This window comes from Phyllobates terribilis, unplaced genomic scaffold (genome assembly GCF_046119375.1).
Source record: "Phyllobates terribilis strain yellow unplaced genomic scaffold, ASM4611937v1 Scaffold_9__5_contigs__length_417890890, whole genome shotgun sequence".
Lineage (NCBI taxonomy): Eukaryota > Metazoa > Chordata > Amphibia > Anura > Dendrobatidae > Phyllobates > Phyllobates terribilis.
This window is the reverse complement of record NW_027362769.1, coordinates 191,579,332-191,605,444: the sequence shown is the minus strand read 5'-3', so window position 1 is coordinate 191,605,444 and position 26,113 is coordinate 191,579,332. Positions and strand designations below refer to the sequence as shown.

The 26,113-nt window shown below is 55.6% G+C and overlaps 2 protein-coding genes across 4 annotated transcripts in view; one reads left to right on the top strand and one right to left on the bottom strand.

Moving 5' to 3' along the window:
• Window positions 1–19,802, top strand: part of ESYT3 (extended synaptotagmin 3) — a 43,785-nt gene extending 23,983 nt beyond the window's left edge. The window contains exons 5-23 of the mRNA XM_073647563.1: window positions 2,468–2,537; window positions 2,648–2,737; window positions 8,335–8,390; window positions 10,719–10,839; window positions 10,918–11,094; window positions 15,742–15,824; window positions 15,914–15,962; window positions 16,214–16,303; window positions 16,422–16,484; window positions 16,645–16,713; window positions 16,850–16,912; window positions 17,390–17,476; window positions 17,649–17,798; window positions 18,040–18,419; window positions 18,495–18,584; window positions 18,680–18,811; window positions 19,097–19,202; window positions 19,291–19,340; window positions 19,516–19,802. Of these exons, the coding sequence (XP_073503664.1) occupies window positions 2,468–2,537; window positions 2,648–2,737; window positions 8,335–8,390; window positions 10,719–10,839; window positions 10,918–11,094; window positions 15,742–15,824; window positions 15,914–15,962; window positions 16,214–16,303; window positions 16,422–16,484; window positions 16,645–16,713; window positions 16,850–16,912; window positions 17,390–17,476; window positions 17,649–17,798; window positions 18,040–18,419; window positions 18,495–18,584; window positions 18,680–18,811; window positions 19,097–19,202; window positions 19,291–19,340; window positions 19,516–19,552 (1,963 nt within the window). The 3' untranslated portion in view covers window positions 19,553–19,802. The remainder of the gene's footprint in view (window positions 1–2,467; window positions 2,538–2,647; window positions 2,738–8,334; window positions 8,391–10,718; window positions 10,840–10,917; window positions 11,095–15,741; window positions 15,825–15,913; window positions 15,963–16,213; window positions 16,304–16,421; window positions 16,485–16,644; window positions 16,714–16,849; window positions 16,913–17,389; window positions 17,477–17,648; window positions 17,799–18,039; window positions 18,420–18,494; window positions 18,585–18,679; window positions 18,812–19,096; window positions 19,203–19,290; window positions 19,341–19,515) is intronic.
• Window positions 19,803–19,972: 170 nt separating this feature from the next.
• Window positions 19,973–26,113, bottom strand: part of CEP70 (centrosomal protein 70) — a 53,203-nt gene continuing 47,062 nt past the window's right edge. The window contains exons 10-13 of one of the 3 annotated variants that reach the window (XM_073647560.1): window positions 20,963–21,131; window positions 20,763–20,871; window positions 20,598–20,677; window positions 19,973–20,514 (exon numbers count right to left, since the gene is read on the bottom strand). In XM_073647560.1, coding sequence (XP_073503661.1) covers window positions 20,456–20,514; window positions 20,598–20,677; window positions 20,763–20,871; window positions 20,963–21,131 — 417 coding nt within the window. In that variant the 3' untranslated portion in view covers window positions 19,973–20,455. Of the gene's footprint in view, window positions 20,515–20,597; window positions 20,678–20,762; window positions 20,872–20,962; window positions 21,132–26,113 lie in introns of those variants that run through there. The other 2 variants (XM_073647561.1, XM_073647562.1) reach the window with 2 other exon arrangements.

Sequence of the window (26,113 nt, the reverse complement as noted above, 5' to 3'; positions counted from 1 at the left end):
TCACTATTCTGCTGGTGCAGTCACTGTGTACATACATTACATTACTGATCCTGAGTTACATCCTGTATTATACTCCAGAGCTGCACTCACTATTCTGCTGGTGCAGTCACTGTGTACATACATTACATTACTGATCCTGAGTTACATCCTGTATTATACTCCAGAGCTGCATTCACTATTCTGCTGGTGCAGTCACTGTGTACATACATTACATTACTGATCCTAAGTTACATCCTGTATTATACTCCAGAGCTGCACTCACTATTCTGCTGGTGCAGTCACTGTGTACATACATTACATTACTGATCCTAAGTTACATCCTGTATTATACTCCAGAGCTGCATTCACTATTCTGCTGGTGCAGTCACTGTGTACATACATTACATTACTGATCCTGAGTTACATCCTGTATTATACTCCAGAGCTGCATTCACTATTCTGCTGGTGCAGTCACTGTGTACATACATTACATTACTGATCCTGAGTTACCTCCTGTATTATACTCCAGAGCTGCATTCACTATTCTGCTGGTGCAGTCACTGTGTACATACATTACATTACTGATCCTGAGTTACCTCCTGTATTATACCCCAGAGCTGCACTCACTATTCTGCTGGTGCAGTCACTGTGCATACATTACATTACTGATCCTGAGTTACATCCTGTATTATACTCCAGAGCTGCACTCACTATTCTGCTGGTGCAGTCACTGTGTACATACATTACATTACTGATCCTGAGTAACATCCTGTATTATACTCCAGAGCTGCACTCACTATTCTGCTGGTGCAGTCACTGTGTACATACATTACATTACTGATCCTGAGTTACCTCCTGTATTATACTCCAGAGCTGCACTCACTATTCTGCTGGTGCAGTCACTGTGTACATACATTATATTACTGATCCTGAGTTACATCCTGTATTATACTCCAGAGCTGCATTCACTATTCTGCTGGTGCAGTCACTGTGTACATACATTACATTACTGATCCTGAGTTACCTCCTGTATTATACTCCAGAGCTGCACTCACTATTCTGCTGGTGCAGTCACTGTGTACATACATTATATTACTGATCCTGAGTTACATCCTGTATTATACTCCAGAGCTGCATTCACTATTCTGCTGGTGCAGTCACTGTGTACATACATTACATTACTGATCCTGAGTTACATCCTGTATTATACTCCAGAGCTGCACTCACTATTCTGCTGGTGCAGTCACTGTGTACATACATTACATTACTGATCCTGAGTTACATCCTGTATTATACTCCAGAGCTGCATTCACTATTCTGCTGGTGCAGTCACTGTGTACATACATTACATTACTGATCCTGAGTTACATCCTGTATTATACTCCAGAGCTGCACTCACTATTCTGCTGATGCAGTCACTGTGTACATACATTACATTACTGATCCTGAGTTACCTCCTGTATTATACCCCAGAGCTGCACTCACTATTCTGCTGGTGCAGTCACTGTGTACATACATTACATTACTGATCCTAAGTTACATCCTGTATTATACTCCAGAGCTGCACTCACTATTCTGCTGGTGCAGTCACTGTGTACATACATTACATTACTGATCCTAAGTTACATCCTGTATTATACTCCAGAGCTGCATTCACTATTCTGCTGGTGCAGTCACTGTGTACATACATTACATTACTGATCCTGAGTTACATCCTGTATTATACTCCAGAGCTGCATTCACTATTCTGCTGGTGCAGTCACTGTGTACATACATTACATTACTGATCCTGAGTTACCTCCTGTATTATACTCCAGAGCTGCATTCACTATTCTGCTGGTGCAGTCACTGTGTACATACATTACATTACTGATCCTGAGTTACCTCCTGTATTATACCCCAGAGCTGCACTCACTATTCTGCTGGTGCAGTCACTGTGCATACATTACATTACTGATCCTGAGTTACATCCTGTATTATACTCCAGAGCTGCACTCACTATTCTGCTGGTGCAGTCACTGTGTACATACATTACATTACTGATCCTGAGTAACATCCTGTATTATACTCCAGAGCTGCACTCACTATTCTGCTGGTGCAGTCACTGTGTACATACACTACATTACTGATCCTGAGTTACATCCTGTATTATACTCCAGAGCTGCACTCACTATTCTGCTGGTGCAGTCACTGTGTACATACATTACTGATCCTGAGTTACATCCTGTATTACACTCCAGAGCTGCATTCACTATTCTGCTGGTGCAGTCACTGTGTACATACATTACGTGATGTGGCAGGGAATTCTGGGAGATTCCAGCTCTGGCTGCAGAGGTGCTCGGGTAGTTGTCTCGGTCCTCTCCTCTGCTCTGTGTAGGGGAGTTCCCGGTTTCCATTCCGCAGTGCATGCTGGGTGTTGTTGTCCATGTGGTCAGGGGTCTGGACAGGCAGTTAACCCCTTGGTGATCGGATCCTCCTCTCTTTCCAGCTACACTGGAGACTGTGAAATCAACGTTGAGGTGAAGAAGATGTGTAAGGCCGGCGTGAAGGGGATCCAGGTGAGGGAGGTCCGAGGGAATGGGGGTCCCCGCGTCGTGCCCCCTCTGTAGCGGCCTCATTACCCCCTGTGTTCTCCTGTGTCACTGACGCCCGCTTGTGTCCTGGGCAGGTACACGGGACGCTGCGGGTGATCCTGGCGCCGCTCCTGGCAGATGTGCCCTTTATTGGAGCCGTCACAATGTTCTTCATCCACAAGCCGGTAAGTGAGGGGCTGCTGGATATTGGAGGGGCTTGTGACGTCGCGGGGGTCTGGGGTGATGGGCGACGCTGTGATCTGGACCTTTGTTATGGCTCTTGGTGCAGAATGAAGCTTCTCCCGCTCGCGGCCTCTTCGGTTTTTCTCTCCTTGTTCGGATGTTGCTCTTATATCGTGTTCATGTAGCACCCTGAGGATTCGGCTGCTACAGGGGTATTACACCTCGACCCAGAGGTGTGGTATTCCACTCCCGGGTAAGGATGGAGTGTGGGACTGAGCTCAGTAGGCTGCATGCACTATATACATCCCATTTCCGGGGGACAGAACTACGGTACTCCCACCAAGTATATGTGCAGGTACGACAGTGTCTGTCCCTGGCTGGAGTGGGAGGGGGGTGGAACATCCCAGTAGTGTAGGGGCAGATAGGGGGAGCAGTCTGGGTAATGCTAGGAGCTCATTGGGTGCTGGTCACCTGAGCTCACACATAGAGGGAGTATATAAGGTGGGAACCATCTTAGAACAGGGTCTTTTGTAGAGGTTTGGTCAGACAAGCAGAGCAGCTCAGCCAGCTCCAAGGCCAAGAGAGTGAGAGAGAGGAGAAAAGAAGGACCCAGAGGGGGAGAAGAGGGAACCCCAAGAGCCCAAATACAACCAGAAGGGTGAAGGGTTGGCACAAGGGTACTGGATCCCAAGCTGGTGGAGGGCACTAATCCTCAGCCAGAGACCGGAGGTTGTGGGCAGGATCTGCCACGACCCCCCACTAAATCCACTGCGAAGGCAGACCAAGTATAGGGTCAGGGAACCCAGAGGAGGTGTACCCACCAAGAGGCCCGAGGGAGCCGGACATAAGTGGATCCCTGGTGGGGAAGGCCAGAGAGAAGGAACGTCAGAAAGGGAGCTCAGGATCACGCTCCAGAATTACCTGAGGGTTGGCCGAGTCCAGGACCTGGTGGACGCAGCACGGCTCGGGCGGTCACTCAAGGCCGGAGTGACCAACACAAAAGCAGTAAGTAAAAACCCTGAACTGCACAGCCCGGCTCTGAGTTTCATTACCATCCTCACTGCACCTCCACAACCACCATCCTCTGCAACTGACCCCCTGAGGCTATACCCCTCCCGTTGGGGGTTATACTACCACAGCTGCACATATACCACCAGCCTCAGCGGACCCTGCTGCAGCGGCGGCCTTTTGACCGCAAATCAACGGGTGGCGTAGTCGACACTAAGAACAACTAATAACATCTGTAAAGACTGCCACACACTGAGCTTGACACCCTGGGCATGGACCGGGTCGCCGCCACTCGGAGACTACAACCCCCATCAGATCCGGCTCCGGGTATCCCCCAAACAACACTGGCACCAAAGTTGACGCGCCCCCTGGGCCAGTGTTGTTGGGGATACCCGGAGCCGGATCAGATGGGGGTTGTAGTCTCCGAGTGGCGGTGACCCGGTCCGTGCCCAGGGTGTCAAGCTCAGTGTGTGGCAGTCCTTATGATGTTACTAGATGTTCTTTTGTGTCGACTACGCCACCCGTTGAATTGCGGTCAGTACGGCCGCCGCTGCAGCAGGGTCCGCTGAGGCTGGTGATGTGTGTGCAGCTCAGGTAGTGTAACCCCCAACGGGAGGGGTATAGCCTCAGGGGGTCAGGTGTAGAGGATGGTGGTTGTGGAGGTGCAGTGAGGATGGTAATGAAACTCAGAGCCGGGCTGTGCAGTTCAGGGTTTTTACTTACTGCTTTTGTGTTGGTCACTCCGGCCTTGAGTGACCGCCCGAGCCGTGCTGCGTCCACCAGGTCCTGGACTCGGCCAACCCTCAGGTAATTCTGGAGCGTGATCCTGAGCTCCCTTTCTGTCCTGTCCTTTTCTCTGGCCTTCCCCACCAGGGATCCACTTATGTCCGGCTCCCTCGGGCCTCTTGGTGGGTACACCTCCTCTGGGTTCCCTGACCCTATACTTGGTCTGCCTTCGCAGTGGATTTAGTGGGGGGTCGTGGCAGATCCTGCCCACAACCCCGGTCTCTGGCTGAGGATTAGTGCCCTCCACCAGCTTGGGATCCGGTACCCTTGTGCCAACTCTTCACCCTCTGGTCTAATTTTGGGTTCTTGGAGTTCCCTCTTCTCCCCCTCTGGGTCCTTCTTTTCTCCTCTCTCTCACTCTCTTGGCCTTGGAGCTGGCTGAGCTGCTCTGCTTGTCTGACCAAACCTCTACAAAAGACCCTGTTCTAAGATGGTTCCCACCTTATATACTCCCTCTATGTGTGAGCTCAGGTGACCAGCAACCAATGAGCTCCTAGCATTACCCAGACTGCTCCCCCTATCTGCCCCTACACTACTGGGATGTTCCACCCCCCTCCCACTCCAGCCAGGGACAGACACTATCGTACCTGCACATTTATTGGTGGGAGTACCGTCGATCTGTCCCCCGGAAATGGGATGTATGTAGTGCATGCAGCTGACTGAGCTCAGTTCCACACTCCATCCTTACCCGGGAGTGGAATATCACACCTCTGGCTTGAGGTGTAATACCCCTGTAGCAGCCAAATCCTCAGGGTGCTACATTCACAATCGGGGCAGCGGATTAGGGGGAGACGCGGCGTCTCTGGTGTCATGTGCGACAGTGTGTGGCACGGGGAGGAGGCCGGCATGGAGGCCGTCAGCGATACCGGGGAAAGGTGCCGCGCTTGTCCTAAAGACGCCGGGGTGACGATTATCCTTCCATGGCCGCACCTGGAGTAGAAAGTGTCGTCCATCACATCACACCTGACGCCTATAATTTCTGAATCTGGAGCTCATGATTTATTTGGCGCTGGAGGATCTCGGGTCTGGCGGCGCTCTGGTGTGGCTCTGGCGGCGCTCTGGTTTGGCTGTGGCGGCTCTGGGGTCTGATGTGGATGCGATTGGGTGTGGCGGCGCTCGGGTCTGGTGTGATGGCTCTAGGTCTGGCACTGGCGGCTCTCTGGTGTGGCGGGTCTGGCGGATCTCGGTGTCTGACACTGGCGGCTCTCTGGTGTGGCGGGTCTGGTGGATCTCGGGTCTGGTGTGGCGGCTCTAGGTCTGGCACTGGCGGCTGTCTGGTGTGGCGGCTCTGGGGTCTGGCGGATCTCTGGTCTGGCTGATCTCGGGTCTGGCTGTGGTGGCTCTCGGGTCTGGCGCTGGCGGCGGCTCTGGGGTCTGGTGGATCTCTGGTGTGGCGGCGCTCTGGGGTCTGGCAGGTCTGGCTGTGGCGGCGCGCTGGCGGCGGCTCTGGGGTCTGGCGGATCTCGGGTCTGGTGCTGGCGGGTCTGGGGTCTGGCGGATCTCGGGTCTCTGGTCTGGCGCTGGCGGCTCTGGTGCTTCCGGCTATCGGGTCTGGCGCTGGCGGATCTCTGGTCTGGCGCTGGCGGCTCTGGCGCTACCGGCTCTCTGGTCTGGCTCTCTGGTGTGGCGGGGGTCTGGCGGCTCTCTGGTGTGGCGGCTCTGGCGCTGGCGGCTCTCTGGTGTGGCGGGGGTCTGATGGATCTTTGGGTCTGGCGGCTCTGGGGTCTGGTGGATCTCGGGTCTGGCGCTGGTGGCTCTCTGGTGTGGCCGATCTCTGGTCTGGCTCTCTGGCGCTGGCGGCTCTCTGGTGTGGCGGGGGTCTGGTGGATCTTGGGTCTGGCGGCTCTCTGGTGTGGCGGGGGTCTGGTGGATCTTGGGTCTGGCGGCTCTAGGGTCTGGCGCTGGTGGCTCTCTGGTGTGGCAGATCTCGGGTCTGGCTCTCTGGCTCTGGCGGCTCTCTGGTGTGGCGGGGGTCTGGTGGATCTTGGGTCTGGCGGCTCTCTGGTGTGGCGGGGGTCTGGTGGATCTGGGGTCTGGCGGATCTTGGGTCTGGCGCTGGTGGCTCTCTGGTGTGGCAGATCTCGTGTCTGGCTCTCTGGCGCTGGCGGCTCTCTGGTGTGGCGGGGTCTGGCGGATCTTGGGTCTGGCGCTGGTGGCTCTCTGGTGTGGCAGATGTCTGGTCTGGCTCTCTGGCGCTGGCGGCTCTCTGGTGTGGCGGGGGTATGGTGGATCTTGGGTCTGGCGGCTCTCTGGTGTGGTGGGGGTCTGGTGGATCTTGGGTCTGGCGGCTCTGGGGTCTGGCGCTGGTGGCTCTCTGGTGTGGCAGATCTCGGGTCTGGCTCTCTGGCGCTGGCGGCTCTCTGGTGTGGCGGGTCTGGTGGCTCTCTGGTGTGGCAGATCTCGGGTCTGGCTCTCTGGTGTGGTGGGGGTCTGGTGGATCTTAGGTCTGGCGGCTCTGGGGTCTGGCGCTGGTGGCTCTCTGGTGTGGCGGGTCTGGTGGCTCTCTGGTGTGGCAGATCTCGGGTCTGGCTCTCTGGTGTGGTGGGGGTCTGGTGGATCTTAGGTCTGGCGGCTCTGGGGTCTGGCGCTGGTGGCTCTCTGGTGTGGCGGGGTCTGGTGGATCTTGGGTCTGGCGGCTCTGGGGTCTGGCGCTGGTGGCTCTCTGGTGTGGCAGATGTCTGGTCTGGCTCTCTGGCGCTGGCGGCTCTCTGGTGTGGCGGGGGTATGGTGGATCTTGGGTCTGGCGGCTCTCTGGTGTGGTGGGGGTCTGGTGGATCTTGGGTCTGGCGGCTCTGGGGTCTGGCGCTGGTGGCTCTCTGGTGTGGCAGATCTCGGGTCTGGCTCTCTGGCGCTGGCGGCTCTCTGGTGTGGCGGGTCTGGTGGCTCTCTGGTGTGGCAGATCTCGGGTCTGGCTCTCTGGTGTGGTGGGGGTCTGGTGGATCTTAGGTCTGGCGGCTCTGGGGTCTGGCGCTGGTGGCTCTCTGGTGTGGCGGGTCTGGTGGCTCTCTGGTGTGGCAGATCTCGGGTCTGGCTCTCTGGTGTGGTGGGGGTCTGGTGGATCTTAGGTCTGGCGGCTCTGGGGTCTGGCGCTGGTGGCTCTCTGGTGTGGCGGGGTCTGGTGGATCTTGGGTCTGGCGGCTCTGGGGTCTGGCGCTGGTGGCTCTCTGGTGTGGCAGATCTCGGGTCTGGCTCTCTGGCGCTGGCGGCTCTCTGGTGTGGCGGGGGTCTGGTGGCTCTCTGGTGTGGCAGATCTCGGGTCTGGCGCTGGCGACTCTCTGGTGTGGCGGGGTCTGGTGGATCTTGGGTCTGGCGTCTCTGGGGTCTGGCGCTGGTGGCTCTCTGGTGTGGCAGATCTCGGGTCTGGCTCTCTGGCGCTGGCGGCTCTCTGGTGTGGCGGCTCTGGGGTCTGGCGCTGGTGGCTCTCTGGTGTGGCAGATCTCGGGTCTGGCTCTCTGGCGCTGGCGGCTCTCTGGTGTGGCGGGGGTCTGGTGGCTCTCTGGTGTGGCAGATCTCGGGTCTGGCGCTGGCGGCTCTCTGGTGTGGCGGGGGTCTGGTGGCTCTCTGGTGTGGCAGATCTCGGGTCTGGCTCTCTGGCGCTGGCGGCTCTCTGGTGTGGCGGGGGTCTGGCGGCTCTCTGGTGTGGCCTCTCTGGCGGCTCTGGGGTATGGCGGATCTCGGGTCTGGCTCTCTGGTGTGGCGGGGGTCTGGTTGCTCTCTGGGGTCTGGCGGCGCTCTGGTCTGGCGGCTCTGGGGTCTAGCAGATCTCAGGTCCGGCACTCTTCATCGTTTTGTGTTCTCTCCGCAGCACCTGGATATAAACTGGACCGGTCTGACCAACATCCTGGAGATCCCGGGAGTCAGGTGACTGCTCATTACGGGTGGCGTGGGCCTCGGGTGGCGTGGGCCTTGGTCTTTCTGCCACAAATCCGGCAGTGAATCTGCACAGAGCAATGGCCGCTCCTCCCCACCCCCCAGACTGCAGCTTCGGGCCCCGGGGCCGGCAGGTCCTGTCCTGTATGTGGGGTGGCGGCTTCCTGCACGGACCTGTCAGTAACCACAGGACCGGAATATCCAGTTTACTGATTTGTCTCCCAGGAGAAGAACATTTGGGAAGCAACAAAACAGCATTAGTGTGTCAGTGTTATAATACACGGCGGGTACAGGCGGTGTTAGTGTGTCAGTGTTATAATACACAGTGGGTACAGGCGGTGTTAGTGTGTCAGTGTTATAATACACAGTGGGTACAGGCGGTGTTAGTGTGTCAGTGTTATAATACACGGCGGGTACAGGCGGTGTTAGTGTGTCAGTGTTATAATACACGGCGGGTGCAGGCGGTGTTAGTGTGTCAGTGTTATAATACACGGCGGGTGCAGGCGGTGTTAGTGTGTCAGTGTTATAATACACGGCGGGTGCAGGCGGTGTTAGTGTGTCAGTGTTATAATACACGGCGGGTGCAGGCGGTGTTAGCGTGTCAGTGTTATAATACACGGCGGGTGCAGGCGGTGTTGGCGTGTCAGTGTTATAATACACGGCGGGTACAGGCGGTGTTGGCGTGTCAGTGTTATAATACGCGGCGGGTACGGGCGGTGTTGGCGTGTCAGTATTATAATACGCGGCGGGTGCGGGCGGTGTTGGTGTGTCAGTGTTATAATACGCGGCGGGTACGGGCGGTGTTGGCGTGTCAGTGTTATAATACACGGTGGGTACTGGCGGTGTTGGTGTGTCAGTGTTATAATACACGGCGGGTACAGGCGGTGTTGGTGTGTCAGTGTTATAATACACGGCGGGTACAGGCGGTGTTGGTGTGTCAGTGTTATAATACACGGCGGGTACAGGCGGTGTTGGCGTGTCAGTATTATAATACGCGGCGGGTGCGGGCGGTGTTGTCGTGGCAGTATTGTAATACGCGGCAGGTGCGGGCGGTGTTTGCGTTTCAGTGTTATAATACGCGGCGGGTGCGGGCGGTGTTGGCGTGGCAGTATTGTAATACGCGGCGGGTACGGGCGGTGTTTGCGTTTCAGTGTTATAATACGCGGCGGGTGCGGGCGGTGTTGTCGTGGCAGTATTGTAATACGCGGCAGGTGCGGGCGGTGTTTGCATTTCAGTGTTATAATACGCGGCGGGTGCGGGCGGTGTTGGCGTGGCAGTATTGTAATACGCGGCGGGTACGGGCGGTGTTTGCGTTTCAGTGTTATAATACGCGGCGGGTGCGGGCGGTGTTGTCGTGACAGTATTGTTATACGCGGCGGGTGCAGGCGGTGTTGGCGTGGCAGTATTATAATACGCGGCGGGTACCGGCGGTGTTGGCGTGTCAGATACACATGCTCCCTGTGTTGGTTTGGCACAGTGGTGCGGGTCGGGGTGACGGCGGTGCGGCCCCTCGGACAGTGTGGGTCGGGGTGACGGCGGGTGCGGCCCCTCGGACACTGTGGGTTGGGGTGATGGCGGGTGCGGCCTCTCGGACAGTGTGGGTCGGGGTGACGGCGGTGCGGCCCCTCGGACAGTGTGGGTCGGTCTTCCTCGCGGTGACTCGCCCGTGTGTTCGGGATCCCAGCGGCGGAGTAGTCGGCCGGGGTTACGGTTTCTCTGCACTGATGGATGGATCAAAACGACCTGATTGTTGCATCCTCTTGATCTTCACGTGACTCCGCATTGCCCCCTAGAGGCCACATCATTACAAGGCATCTCCAGGTATTCTGTTGCTCTCTGTTATCACATTTTTCAGGCTGATTATGGCGTCAGTAAAGAGGAGGAACTAATCAGCGACAGTGAATATTTGCTGATCGTTAGTCGTGTCATCTCCTGTTCTCGCGGTTGACCGCGCTCATGACGGCGCCGCGCGATCTGGATGGTTCTGTGCACACACACTGCCGTTGTTCTCGGCAGCACGTAGTAGTTACACAGGACCATGTGCTGCCGAGAAAAATGATAGTTTCTGGAAACCAAAAGATCATTTCACCCAATATTTCTTGTTTGTCGGGTGATTGTCGTCCTGTTCACACGGCACGAGTATCTGGCACATGGAACAATCCTGATAACCGTGCAGTGTGAATGGAGCCCGAGGTTCAGCGTCAGAATGCAAAGTGTTTCCATGCACTGACAGCAAGCGGAGAATGTGGCATGGAAACACAAAGTGCGGTGTTATACTCCGGTTTCTCTTTCACGGTTTCTTCTGGTTGTCTCTTGCAGTGACATGTCGGACGGGATGATAGTCGACCTCATTGCGTCGCATCTCGTGCTGCCAAACAGATTCACCTTCCCCCTGAGCGGCCATGTGAACGCCGCCCAGCTCCGCTTCCCCGTGCCGCAGGCGAGTGTCAGAGCGGAGGGTCATCGGGATGTAGAGCGGCAGATCTGGCGCAGTGTGACGTCACATTCTGTATTTCAGGGAGTCTTAAGAGTTTATCTCCACGAGGCCGAACACCTGATCCCGAAGGACACGTACCTGAAGGGCATCATAAAGGGCAAGTCCGACCCGTACGCCGTCATGAGGGTGGGAAACCAGACGTTCAAGAGCCGCACCATCAAGGAGAATCTGAACCCTCGGTGGAACGAGATGTATGAGGTGAGAGGAAGCCCCCGTGTAATATACGATATATGCACCTTTTGTTCGTAGACAAATATTATAATTGGACAAAGTCTTTTCAGTGGCTTGGGTAACAATAGGGACAGGTGTTTACACATAGACACAGAAGTGGAAGAAGCCTTTTGTCCCCAGGAAATACATTGTCACTTCAATGTAAATATTACATCTGCAGCCAATCGAGCCGGCACTAGTGAAAAGCTAGGAATATCGGGGTGTGTATGGACCCGTTATTGATGAGGCATACATTTTCAGCGTCAGGGAAGAAGATGCATATTTTCTCATAACTATAACCCCTGCCTATCAGCCACAAATCAACAGTGGCCAGACCGATGACAACAGCCAGGTTATTTTTGGTCTCTGGATAATGTTAAAATCCCAATAAAAACCAACATGGTGGCGATCTCGAACTTCTGCGATCATCCGGAGAGGAGTTATCGCATAAGTTGGGAATTTCATAAAATCTGGAAGGGCTGAGAGCAACCCACGACCCAGACCACGTGAGGTCCTCTCAGGGGGAAGGCGGGGCGGTTATGTGGGCATAACTCGGGTACTGATAAAAGATCAAGCCGTATTGTGATCTGGGATCCTGTAGAGGGATGCACATCGTGTATGCATGAATCGCGTTCACGGCCCCAAGCGCAGCGCTCGCCTTCGGCCACGCTGAGTCTTCTCTGTGAGCAGGGCAGTAAGTTACTTTATGTAACTGTATATTCTGTATTGTTTTGTCCCCTTTGTATATTTTTTGTTATAAACGCTGCCTCCCTTTGGATTAAATATAAAATGTAATAGTGCGTTCCTTTTGTTCTGTAAACCGCACATCAAAGCCATTCGCAACGAGGACCCGGCCTCCAGTCAGCCGTATAAAACCGGTGCTGGCAGCTAATAATCTTTCTTCGGTTATTGTGGAATTTGCATTGTCTGTACTGGGGTATATACAGTTGTGCTCAAAAGTTTACACACCCCGGCAGAATTTTTCCTTTCTTGATCTTGTTTCAGAGAATATGAATGATAACAAAAAAGCTTTTTCTCCCCTCATGGTTATTGGTCGGGTGAAGCCATTTATTGTCAAACCCATTCGTGTCATTCTGTCCATGTTATCAGGCCAAGATCTCCAGGGTATGTGACCTTATGATCAGGGTCATGTGGATGTGTTTGGTTGTCATTAAGATCTAAAAAGAGAAAACACAGGAGTTTGATAATAAATTGCTTCACCCAACCAATAATTATGAATGGTAACAAAAAAGCTTTTTCTCCACTCATGTTCTCTGAAACAAGGTCAAGAAAGAGAAAATTCTGCCGGGGTGTGTAAACTTTTGAGCACAACTGTACATATATCCCATGCGTTGGAGTCGTTGGTGTATATACCATACGTTCGCTGTTAGTTTCCAGATAACTGGCCTAGTAGTGGTGACAGCCTACAGCCTCCTCCGTTAATTGTCGGTCAATCGTGTAATTGTCCGGACGATAGGAAGCAGCAGAAAGCTATTCGCTCCAAAGATAACAACATGGTGGGTCTAGTTAGGACCCCCCACCCTCGCTACGGACAACAAAACGACCCTTTTCGGCACAAAGTGAAAACATAAGGCAAATGGTCCATACAGTAGTGTGCATTCGCCCACCCAGGTTAGTGTTCAGCTCTATACTCCTTAGCAAAGACCAACACCACTGGAGGTCCGCACAGACCCCAAATGAGACAACTGGTCTCCTTATACCTGCCATACTACACCCCGGGGTAAGGAGTCTGCTTTCCTGAGCTTTCATCACTGAGGCTACCAACGGATGCAGATCTCCCCTCGAGAACCTGTCCGGCGGCCATCTTACTATATATACACCTCTATACCCCTTTGCTCGTGTCATACGAGCATACACTCGTATATACACCTGTGTACAGTGGATATATTCTGGTTTACAGAGAGTGGAAGGAACCGCAGCAATGAAGTGGAGACCCCATAACATTACAGAATGGGGGGCCGAGTGCTGAGGAGCAGAGGGCAGAAAAAACACTAAAGCTCTACTGACCCCATAACTGCAGAGTCCAGACCTCCTCTGGTATCAGCACAAAGGAGTCTGTCCCCCCTGGGAGATATCTGACCTCTACTATGGACATACAGGTGATAGAAATGTAACTCTATACCTACCTGTATGGCCATAGTAGAGGTCTGATGGGAATCTGTCCCCCCTGGGAGATATCAGACCTCTACTATGGCCATACAGGTAGGTATAGAGTTACATTTCTATCACCTGTATGGCCATAGTAGAGGTCAGATATCTCCCAGGGGGGACAGATTCCCATCAGACCTCTACTATGGCCATACAGGTAGGTATAGAGTTACATTTCTATCACCTGTATGCCCATAGTAGAGGTCAGATATCTCCCAGGAGGGACAGACTCCCATCAGACCTCTACTATGGCCATACAGGTAGGTATAGAGTTACATTTCTATCACCTGTATGTCCATAGTAGAGGTCAGATATCTCCCAGGGGGGACAGATTCCCATCAGACCTCTACTATGGGCCATACAGGTAGGTATAGAGTTACATTTCTATCACCTGTATGCCCATAGTAGAGGTCAGATATCTCCCAGGGGGGACAGACTCCCATCAGACCTCTACTATGGCCATACAGGTAGGTATAGAGTTACATTTCTATCACCTGTATGTCCATAGTAGAGGTCTGATATCGGCTAGGGGGGGGACAGATTCCCTTTAAGTGAAATCTTAATCTTCAGCTCGAGACATTGTGGACAACTGTAGCTTCAGCTTTGTGGGAACAGTTTGGCGAAGACCCTTATCCGCCCCCATGACTGCGCCCAGTGCACAAGCTCCATAAAGACATGGAGGAGAACATGAGCGGCCGCATAGAGCTCGGACCTCAGCCCTAATGGAGATTGTGAGCCGATCCTGCCCCCAACATCAGAGTCTGACCTCACAAATGCTCTTCTGGATGAGGGACAAAAATCCAACAGACACCTCCAAAATCTTGTAGAAATCCTTCCCAGAAGAGCGAGAGACTTTATTATGGAGTTGCTCCTCTGCAGATATAATGTCTATGGAGGACAGAGAAGTCCGCCGGCCCGAGACCGCATGGACCAGGGCTCATCCCACTGAACGCCTGCTCTCCTTCCTCGTGGGCAGAACACTACAATCACCCTGTGTTTGAGTAAAACAGCGTGGCAATACCTTATTGAACCACCAACCAGACAATGAACCCACAGAACAGTCCCAGCAAATACCCGAGATGGGACAACATTACACAGTCTCACCCGTCCGCTGGCTCACTGAGAATAGAGCAGCTGCGACTTTGGGGCTTCCAGGGCCAACTACCTCAGCCAGTGGCCCCCTGCTTTTGGCGGGCCCCCACAGAGAGGAGGTAGCGGCAAGCTTGGGAAGCTAGCAGTCCATTGGGGCACGTGGCCAGGTGACTGGATTGATCCCAACCTGGGTGCTCCAAGCATCTCCATTTGGCAAGGTGACCGGATGATCCCAACCTGGCTTCCCAGAACTTATCCATTGGGTCAAGTGACCAGATGGTCCCAACCTGGCTTCTCCAAACATCTCCATGGGGCCAGTGATGTTCAATGGAGCAGATCTGTATTCTTCCAGCTGGGACCGTGGTCCCTTAAACTGTCATCCTGTAGATTCCACATCTGTGTCCCTCTTGATGGAGCCATGGTGTTGTGTAGAGCTGTCCTGTAGAGTGTTCCTGGCTGTGGTTTTGTAAAAGTCTCCTTGCATATGGATATAGGTCCCCTTTTATACCCACATGTTTGGTTCAGGTCATCATCCACAGGTAAAGGGGAAGGTGTGATGAGATTAAACACTCAAACACTGCGAGTTAAACAATCTGCCTAGTTTGTCCTCCACTGCTCTGCAGGTCAACCAGCCACACTGACCCACACAGTGGTCAATTAACATCGATTGTTCAATGATCCTGCATCTCTGTCCTGCATAGATAGCAGACGGCAATCTGTAGGAGCTAATATGAGGCAAACAGCAGCCATTCCTCAATTTACAAATATCAATTCAACCTACAAGAAGAGTCAATAATCAGACATTTATAACAATAGTCCATGTGTCTTGACCAACCTAAGAAAAAACACACATTCAATAGTCTACGTCTCCTGGCCTACTGAAAATAGATGTCTGGATAATTAAGATTAAATGCTGTGTCGTCACAGGGGGGCAAATACTTTTCTCTATATTAATGTCTATGGATGTAGATGCAGGACAGAGAAGTCCCCGGAGGTGGATGTGGGGGGCACATACTTTCCTCCATATTAATGTCTATGGATGTAGATGAGGACAGAGAAGCCCCTGGAGGTGGATGTAGGGGGCACATACTTTCCTCCATATTAATGTCTATGGATGTAGATGAGGACAGAGAAGCCCCTGGAGGTGGATGTAGGGGGCACATACTTTCCTCCATATTAATGTCTATGGATGTAGATGAGGACAGAGAAGCCCCTGGAGGTGGATGTGGGGGGCACATACTTTCTCCATATTAATGTCTATGGATGTAGATGCAGGACAGAGAAGCCCCCAGAGGTGGATGTGGGGGGCACATACTTTTCTTGTCTGCCTATCTCTCCCTGTTGTGTCATCGATGCCCATTAATCCTCTTGCAGTTTGTCATCCATGAGGTTCCTGGTCAGGATCTGGAAATCGATGTTTATGACGAGGATCCTGACAAGGACGACTTTCTGGGAAGGTAACATCATTTCTTTGTCACGTGTCAGGGGTCCTATGTGACATGTTGGGGGGAGGTGTCCTGTTTGACGTGTTCCCTTTGTCTTGCAGTCTGGTCATTGGCCTGGAGGGAGTGATGAAGGATCGGATCGTGGACGAAGTGAGTTACCACTGTCCGGTGGAGCGTGGTGCCGGCTGCCGCTGCCCGGTGGAACGTGGTGCCATCAGTGGCTGCCGCTGCCCGGTGGAGCGTGGTGCCATCAGTGGCTGCCGCTGCCCGGTGGAGCGTGGTGCCATCAGTGGCTGCCGCTGCCCGGTGGAGCGTGGTGCCATCAGTGGCTGCCGCTGCCCGGTGGAGCGTGGTGCCATCAGTGGCCCATGCTGTTTGCTGACTCTGCTTCTCTCCTGCAGTGGTTCCCGCTCAGTGATGTGGTCAGTGGGTCGGTTCATCTGAAGCTGGAGTGGTTTTCGCTGTTGTCCTCACAAGATAAACTGCGAGAGGTGAGAAATGCCCCTGCCCCAGGTCTGGCCGGACCCTGAAAGATAAAGATATTGGAGGGGCGCGGCCGGTGGTCTCCTTTTTCCTCCTATAACCGTTCTCTGCTTCTCTCTGCTGTAGATGCGGGACGGTCTGTCCACTGCTATGGTGATCGTGTATTTGGACTGTGCCGGTGCTTTACCAGTAAGTGTGTTGGGTATTATGTGGTGGTGGCGGTCGTTGCCTGGTGGTGGCGGTCGCGGCCTGGTGGTCGCGGCCTGGTGGTGGCGGTCGCGGCCTGGTGGTGGCGGTCGCGGCCTGGTGTCGCCTCGCTGTCCTCATACCGTTTCCTCTTCATCTGTAGAAGAACCATTTTGAATACTCGAACAACGAACACTCGGCCCGGAAGCAGCGGCACGCCGCGGTCCCGAAGGTGAGGAGCAGCCGTGCCCCGGGCACATCCGGCATCACCTCCTACCCTGAGAGGCCACGCTGCGCAGCCATTATGGACTGGTCGGTGGCCGTGGGCTGTCGTGGCCGTTTCTGACCCGATGTTGTGTTCTGTGCAGTGTGAGAAGGAGCCGAGCTCATATATCGTCATGTGCGTGGGGAAGAAGTCGGTGAAGAGTAAGGTGAGCGGCCGCAGGATCCCCGGATCCACATGATCGCCGTCATTCCCAGAGGCCCTGACCTCCTAGCTTCCACAGCTGAGGGTTTGTCCCAGTGTATCCTGTCTGGACTGATACATTGTAACTAACTCCAGAATCTATATACTGCTGCTCCTCGAGGATGGTCTACCCCGGAGCCCAGTGTAACGGACCCTCTGCTGTGTGACCAGGACAGGTCTTCAGCCTCTGGATGGATATAATGAAGGTTTCTTCTTAATGGCAGCGAGCAGAGATCTTACGAATGGTGAGGAATGAAACCGGAGACCTGATGGACGCCGCTGCATAGTGATCTGATGATGGCGCCATAGTTACAGAGGACGGTGACCTCTGCTGGGGGAGGGGCAGTCAGGAATCGCACGTGGCCTTAGCAACCACGCAGTCATGTGACCACGGCCTGTGAGTCCGCACGGCGTCCATCATGAATGTCTCTTCTCCCTGCAGACGCGCTCCAACACCAAGGACCCGGTGTGGGAACAGGCCTTCGCCTTCTTCATTCAGGACGTCCACATGCAGCATCTACACGTGGAGGTAACGTGGCCGCAAAACATGGTCTCCTTCATGTGTCCTTCATGTGTCCTTCATGTGTCCTTCATGTGTCCTTCATGTGTCCTTCATGTGTCCTTCATGTGTCCTTCATGTGTCCTTCATGTGTCCTTCATGTGTCCTTCATGTGTCCTTCATGTGTCCTTCATGTGTCCAGGTGAAGGATGATGACCGGCAGTGCGCGCTCGGTTTGCTGGACATCCCCCTCCATCGCCTCCTGTCTGGTGATGACCTGACCTTGGACCAGCGCTTCCCGCTCACCAACTCCGGGCCCAACAGCTTCATCAAGATGAAGATCGTCCTCCGGGTGAGAGCGGCGCCTTCCATGCAACGTCCTGAGGGCCGCTGGCCGCGTGCGTCTGGGCCGCTGGCCGCGTGCGTCTGGGCCGCTGGCCGCGTGCGTCTGGGCCGCTGGCCGCGTGCGTCTGGGCCGCGTGCCGCTGGCTGCGTGCGTCTGTGCCGCTGGCTGCGTGCGTCTGTGCCGCGTGCGTCTGTGCCGCTGGCCGCGTGCGTCTGTGCCGCTGACCGTGTGCCATATGCATTACCAGATTCTGCACATTGAGGACCCAGACCCGGACGCCGTCTACGCAGGAATTAACTCCTTGAAGCACGGACCAGTCTCCATTAGACGGATGGCACAGGAGAAATCGCATAAGAATCCCCGCAAGCCCAGTGACACTCAGCAGAACCAGATCCATTACATCCCGCAGAACAAGGTGGTCCGGCAGGAGAGCAAAAACAGCGTCAGCCAACGAATCCACCACTCCAGCTCCGAGCAAAGAGCAACCCCCAACCAGACCCCGAGGCCGCCTGCTCCCACATCAGCGCCCCGCACCCCCAACCTGAGACACCTGCAGAGAATGGCGCCCAGCCTGATGTCGCTCAACTCCATGGCCTCCTCCGTGTTTGACCTCAGCGGGGACCCCAGGTGCATCTCATTAACCCTTTACATGGACTGCAGTCTCCCCAATATCAGGCTAATGGTCACTCTTCATGTTTCCAGCGGCCCCGCCGTGGTGACCGGAGAGGTCAACGTCTCTGTCCGATACGCCTCGCTCCGGCGCTGCCTCATTGTGTCCATCAATGGCTGCAGGTAAGGTGGAGCCTAATGGAGGGTGAAGCCGTCCTCCCGGCGCCGGCCCCCTGGGCCGTCCTCACGGTAATACCGTCTTCTGTGCTCTCTCCAAGGAACCTGCTCCAGTGCTCAAATCATGGTGCCGATCCCTACGTCCGCATCTACCTGCTCCCTGACCGGAGGTGGGCCAGCCGCAAGAAGACGACTGTGAAGAAGAAGACCCTTAACCCCATCTACAATGAGAGGTTAGTAGCACCACCTGCCCCCATGTGACCCCGGAGGTGACTATTATCGGTACCAGACCAGGCCTCCATTTTTGGTACCAGACTAGTTCTGTCCTGGAATTGCCCAGATTTAGTGCCGGCACTTGCTATAGCAGAGCGAGTGATGGGCCCTCAGGGGTCAGGAGCCGGGCCCCTGACACCAGGGGGATTACTGGGAGGAAATCAGTCATCACTCCCAGATCTTGGTCTATTCCACGTATTGTGGCCCCCCCAGGATTCCAACTGACCGCCTCTTTTGGCCCCCAGGTTTGAGTTTCTGGTTTCCCTTGAAGATGCCAAGAAGCGGTCGCTGGACATCGCGGTGAAGAACAACCGACCGTTCGGCTCGCAGGAGCGGAAGGAGATGGGGAAGGTGAGTGACGGGGGTCTGCACTGCCGCAGGGGACCACGGCACCCTCGTCTGTACGCAGACTGTATAAACATGGTACTCCTCTTCACAGACGGTGGTGGACCTGTCCCGAGAAGACATCGACCAGGGATTCACCGACTGGTAAGAGCCCAGATGTGGCCCTCTTCTGTACTGCAGGGGCCACACGTCACACCCAGCCAGAGGCCATGTACATACGTGGCTCCTCATCCTCACACCCCCACATTGTGCCCTTCCACAATGGCGTCCCCCATAACTGCCGGCCCACTGCTGGCCCCTGACTGCCGCTGTCTTGCAGGTTTGAGCTGATGATGTCCGGTCACCTGACCTCCTGATTGCCGGTCACCTGACCTCCTGATTGCCGGTCACCTGACCTCCCGATTGCCGCCGCCATGTTTTCCATGTGTAAATATGTAGATATGTAATATACAGATTTTATCTGCGGGGGAGGGGCTGTATACATGTACAGTGTATAGAAAGACGCCATATTGTGCTCCCGCCGCTCCTATTTATATCTTATCACATCTGATTATTTATTCAGAATCCAGAATCTGCCGCGCCCAAAAATAAAGGTTTACATTGTAACCGGCTCCTGAGTGTTAATAATCCCGGGGTAACCATGGAGACACACAGCTCTGCATCGGAGCTGCAGGCACAAAACTGGAGAAGATGGATAATTTGCATATCGTTTATTTTAGACCGTAGTTTTGTGTTTTTATTTAAAAAAAAAAAAAAAAAAAAAAAAAACTTGCGTTCTCCGGAGGGCGGGGGATGGGGCGGAGTACTCTGCTTTACCCTCGCACCGCCTCTGCTCCGTTCTGCAGCCGTGCCTTGTGCCGGGAGGTCGGTGCACCGTTGTAGTGACAGCTGGTGGCCTCGGCAACTTATCAGGCCACCGCCTACAAGCCAGGCCGCCGGTCACCGCACCTCCTTCAGCCGCTGAACCTCTGTCACCGCACCTCCTTCAGCCGCTGAACCTCTGTCACCGCACCTCCTTCAGCCGCTGAACCTCTGTCACCGCACCTCCTTCAGCCGCTGAACCTCTGTCACCGCACCTCCTTCAGCCGCTGAACCTCTGTCACCGCACCTCCTTCAGCCGCTGAACCTCTGTCACCGCACCTCCTTCAGCCGCTGAACCTCTGTCACCGCACCTCCTTCAGCCGCTGAACCTCTGTCACCGCACCTCCTTCAGCCGCTGAACCTCTGTCACCGCACCTCCTTCAGCCGCTGAACCTCTGTCACCGCACCTCCTTCAGCCGCTGAACCTCGGGCACTATCTCTTCCAGGTGCGTGATCTCTGGGGAAACAAGATGCAGAAAAGCTTACAGTCTATCCGCACCCTGCTGCCCCCCGCGGGCCAGTGCTGCCCCCTGTACGCACCGAGGAGGTCCAGCAGATCCTTTATTAACTCCTCGAATGCTGGGAAGAACTGCTCGTGCTCCTGCACCTTGTTTATGACACTGCAGTGAAGATGGCAGAAGGGGTTAACCACCCATAATACCACCCTGTGTGTCCCCCAGGTGCAGATCGGAGGGGTCGCCCTACCTGTCTAGATCGAGTGTGCCGAGGATCTGCGGCAGGCTGCAGCCACCTCCTGTCTCTCTGCACAGTCTCCCCACGGCGTTCACTACGGCCTCTGCGCGGGCCGAGACCCCTGAGAACAGACATCGGAGGAAGAAGCTCAGACCAGACACGAGGGGGGCTGGGCAGGGAGGCCGGCTGCTGCTGTACGCCGAGGGTCTTACCCAGGCCCAGGAGGCAGCGCAGGGTCTTCAGGGCGTTGTCCATTTCTCCCACTTTCGTGTAGACCTTGTTCATTTTCGGGAAGACGCCGCTCACCGAGGGAACGTCAAACAGTTTCTGGAAGTGCGAGACGAGAGCCTGCAGCACGTGGGGGGAGACGCCGGAGGAGCGCTGCGGACACAAAGGCGGGACACATGAAATGTGACCACTGCTGCTAATCACTGTCTGCAGCGGCAACCTTACTGCTGTTACAGGGAATCTGGCAGCATGTTTCTGCTAAGAAATCTGAGCCTAGCATAATGTAGGGGCTGAGAACTTGATTCCAGCAATCTGTCACTTACTTGGCTGTGTGTTGCTGTTTCAATAAAATCAGTGTTTTATCGGCAGCTGATCACTCCAAGACTAAGTGTGTTGTGCTGCCTAGTCCTGCTGTGTAACCCCCGCCCCCACCAGTGATTGGCAGCTTCCAGGGTACACTGCATAGGCAGAAAGCAGCCAATCAGAGGTGTGGGCAGGGTTATACTGAGCACAGCAATCAGAGGACTGCTACATCTGCAGCAGAGAAAACAGATATGTATCAAAAATACAGAAAGCCGCCCAGGAAGTGACACATGGCTGGAATCAGAGTCTCTGCCCCTACATCATGCAGCACTCACATTTTATAGCAAAAACCTGCTTTAACAAGGCATCACAGGAGCAGGAAAAAGAGAGATATACTAAATATAAAAAGTCTACACGCCACTGGTGAAATCCCCAGGTTTTTGTAGTGTAAGAAAATCCCACTAAGGACACGCTCAGTATTTTACATAAGTCTGCACGCCCTCTTATAATCGGGGCTGATGTTGTGCTCAGAATCAGCCGATCACATTCTCCCATGTTACACAGTAGTCAGCGCTCGGCCGCCGTCATTTACAGCGATTCTCATTAACCCCAGAGAAAGTGTCGCTGCTCTAGGGGGATTTTCCTGACATTTTCTGGTCCATAAACAGCTGACAACACAGCAGAGGATCTCAGTGAGGAAAGTTGTCAGTCAGGAGAAGGTGCAAAAACATTTCCCAGCCATCGGGTCTACCATGGACACTGAAGACGTCATCAAGAAGAGGCTGAAATCTGACAGAACAGTGACATTACCCAGAACTGGACGTCCCTCAAACATTGATGAAAAGAGAAGAGACGACAGCAACATTAGAGGAGCTGCAGGAGCTTCTGCCTGTCCTGGTTGTGTCCTGCATGTGACAATAATCTCCTGTATTCTTCATATGTCCACACTCTGAGGTCGGGGGAAGACTGAGCCTTTTCTTAGAGAAAAACATCCAGGCCCACGATGTGTTACCACTGGAAACACGTTCATTCTGAGACCGAGGGGGAACTTTGTGGCCATAATTCCAATAGGTACAAAGCTGACACCGGTTATCAGCAGATCACCATCCCCACAGTGAGGCATGGTGGGTATGACGCTGTATCTAAGCCCATGGACAACCACTGACGTCTCGTCACGAACGATCTTTTTTTTCACACATTTTTTGGTTTTATTCTCAATAACTTCTCTTTTTTTCTGGGGATTTTTTAATGGTTCTTAAATATAAAAGCCTGATTTTTAAAGTTTATGTCTCACGCTTACTTGTAAGTAGGATAAAATCCTTCCAGCGCACGTGATTGTCCACGGGTCGGCACTATTGGAGGAAGCTTTTGCTTTTTCTCAGTTTTAGAAAGAAAAGGAGAGATAGATCGTAGAGAAATGATAATTGCTGAGTCCTCTGGGGAGAGTGAGGGCGCCTCCGTCGTCGGTACCTGGTGACCGCCCGTCGCCTCCGTCGTCGGTACCTGGTGACCGCCCGTCGCCTCCGTCGTCGGTACCTGGTGACCGCCCGTTGCCGGAATCTGGTGAATGCCCGTCGCCTCCGTAGTCGGTAGCTGGTGACTGCCCGTCGCCTCCGTAGTCGGTACCTGGTGACCGCCCGTCGCCTCCGTAGTCGGTACCTGGTGACCGCCCGTCGCCTCCGTCGTCGGTAGCTGGTGACCGCCCGTCGCCTCCGTCGTCGGTAGCTGGTGACCGCCCGTCGCCTCCGTCGTCGGTACCTGGTGACTGCCCGTCGCCTCCGTCGTCGGTACCTGGTGACTGCCCGTCGCCTCCACCGTCGGTATCTGGTGACCGCCCGTCGCCTCCGTCGTCGGTACCTGGTGACTGCCCGTCGCCTCCGTCGTCGGTACCTGGTGACTGCCCGTCGCCTCCGTCGTCGGTACCTGGTGACTGCCCGTCGCCTGTATCTGGTGACCGCCCGTCGCCTCCGTCGTCGGTACCTGGTGACTGCCCGTCGCCTCCGTCGTCGGTACCTGGTGACTGCCCGTCGCCTGTATCTGGTGACCGCCCGTCGCCTCCGTCGTCGGTACCTGGTGACTGCCCGTCGCCTCCGTCGTCGGTACCTGGTGACTGCCCGTCGCCTGTATCTGGTGACCGCCCGTCGCCTCCGTCGTCGGTACCTGGTGACCGCCCGTCGCCTCCGTCGTCGGTACCTGGTGACTGCCCGTCGCCTCCGTCGTCGGTACCTGGTGACTGCCCGTCGCCTCCGTCGTCGGTACCTGGTGACTGCCCGTCGCCTCCGTCGTCGGTACCTGGTGACTGCCCGTCGCCTCCGTCGTCGGTACCTGGTGACTGCCCGTCGCCTCCGTCGTCGGTACCTGGTGACTGCCCGTCGCCTGTATCTGGTGACCGCCCGTCGCCTGTATCTGGTGACCGCCCGTCGCCTCCGTCGTCGGTACCTGGTGACTGCCCGTCGCCTCCGTCGTCGGTACCTGGTGACTGCCCGTCGCCTGTATCTGGTGACCGCCCGTCGCCTCCGTCGTCGGTACCTGGTGACCGCCCGTCGCCTCCGTCGTCGGTACCTGGTGACTGCCCGTCGCCTCCGTCGTCGGTACCTGGTGACTGCCCGTCGCCTCCGTCGTCGGTACCTGGTGACTGCCCGTCGCCTCCGTCGTCGGTACCTGGTGACTGCCCGTCGCCTCCGTCGTCGGTACCTGGTGACTGCCCGTCGCCTCCGTCGTCGGTACCTGGTGACTGCCCGTCGCCTCCGTCGTCGGTACCTGGTGACTGCCCGTCGCCTCCGTCGTCGGTACCTGGTGACTGCCCGTCGCCTCCGTCGTCGGTACCTGGTGACTGCCCGTCGCCTGTATCTGGTGACCGCCCGTCGCCTCCGTCGTCGGTACCTGGTGACTGCCCGTCGCCTCCGTCGTCGGTACCTGGTGACTGCCCGTCGCCTCCGTCGTCGGTACCTGGTGACTGCCCGTCGCCTGTATCTGGTGACCGCCCGTCGCCTCCGTCGTCGGTACCTGGTGACTGCCCGTCGCCTCCGTCGTCGGTACCTGGTGACTGCCCGTCGTCGGTACCTGGTGACCGCCCGTCGCCTCCGTCGTCGGTACCTGGTGACTGCCCGTCGCCTCCGTCGTCGGTACCTGGTGACTGCCCGTCGCCTCCGTCGTCGGTACCTGGTGACTGCCCGTCGCCTCCGTCGTCGGTACCTGGTGACTGCCCGTCGCCTGTATCTGGTGACCGCCCGTCGCCTCCGTCGTCGGTACCTGGTGACTGCCCGTCGCCTCCGTCGTCGGTACCTGGTGACTGCCCGTCGCCTCCGTCGTCGGTACCTGGTGACTGCCCGTCGCCTCCGTCGTCGGTACCTGGTGACTGCCCGTCGCCTCCGTCGTCGGTACCTGGTGACTGCCCGTCGCCTGTATCTGGTGACCGCCCGTCGCCTCCGTCGTCGGTACCTGGTGACTGCCCGTCGCCTCCGTCGTCGGTACCTGGTGACCGCCCGTCGCCTCCGTCGTCGGTACCTGGTGACCGCCCGTCGCTTCCGTCGTCGGTACCTGGTGACCGCCCGTCGCCTCCGTCGTCGGTACCTGGTGACCGCCCGTCGCCTCCGTCGTCGGTACCTGGTGACTGCCCGTCGCCTCCGTCGTCGGTACCTGGTGACTGCCCGTCGCCTCCGTCGTCGGTACCTGGTGACTGCCCGTCGCCTCCGTCGTCGGTACCTGGTGACTGCCCGTCGCCTCCGTCGTCGGTACCTGGTGACTGCCCGTCGCCTGTATCTGGTGACCGCCCGTCGCCTCCGTCGTCGGTACCTGGTGACTGCCCGTCGCCTCCGTCGTCGGTACCTGGTGACCGCCCGTCGCCTCCGTCGTCGGTACCTGGTGACCGCCCGTCGCTTCCGTCGTCGGTACCTGGTGACCGCCCGTCGCCTCCGTCGTCGGTACCTGGTGACCGCCCGTCGCCTCCGTCGTCGGTACCTGGTGACCGCCCGTCGCCTCCGTCGTCGGTACCTGGTGACTGCCCGTCGCCTCCGTCGTCGGTACCTGGTGACTGCCCGTCGCCTCCGTCGTCGGTACCTGGTGACTGCCCGTCGCCTCCGTCGTCGGTACCTGGTGACTGCCCGTCGCCTCCGTCGTCGGTATCTGGTGACCGCCCGTCGCCTCCGTCGTCGGTACCTGGTGACTGCCCGTCGCCTCCGTAGTCGGTAGCTGGTGACTGCCCGTCGCCTCCGTAGTCGGTAGCTGGTGACTGCCCGTCGCCTCCGTCGTCGGTACCTGGTGACCACACGTAGTTTTCATCACTTCTTCTCGTCACCTGTACAGTCCAGGTTGTTGCAGGATCATAGTTGGGTGCACAAGTCACCAATTCTACCAGGCAGGAGATGATCAGTCTCATATGTAGGTCACAGCCCGATATCAGTATTCGATCAGTATTCGGTCAGTATTTGATCTCAGGAGTGGGTGATAAATGCAGAATTGGTGACTTGTTTCTATTCTACCTTTTCTCTGATTGTTCCTCACCTGGTTTTGGCTCCAACTCCTGAGAAAAAAATACTGACCGGATACTGACCAAATACTGATAATGCCTGAGTTTTGGCCTACAGCCACAACCCCACTAACTGAAACAAAAACATCTGTGTAGGAGGCTATAAGGGAGCCCTTGTCAGTTTGAGCCGAGCCGTTGGCCACATGATGGAGCCGCGGCTTTTACCTTTCATTCCTCTTCTCTGTTGTTGAGGTTCCAGGAATCACAAAATAGATAATGAAGGATTCAGGAGCGATGGCTGGCGAGCGGCCATCCTGTCTGTAGACTCTCCTGCGTCCCCCCCGGCCGTCCTGCCTGTAGACTC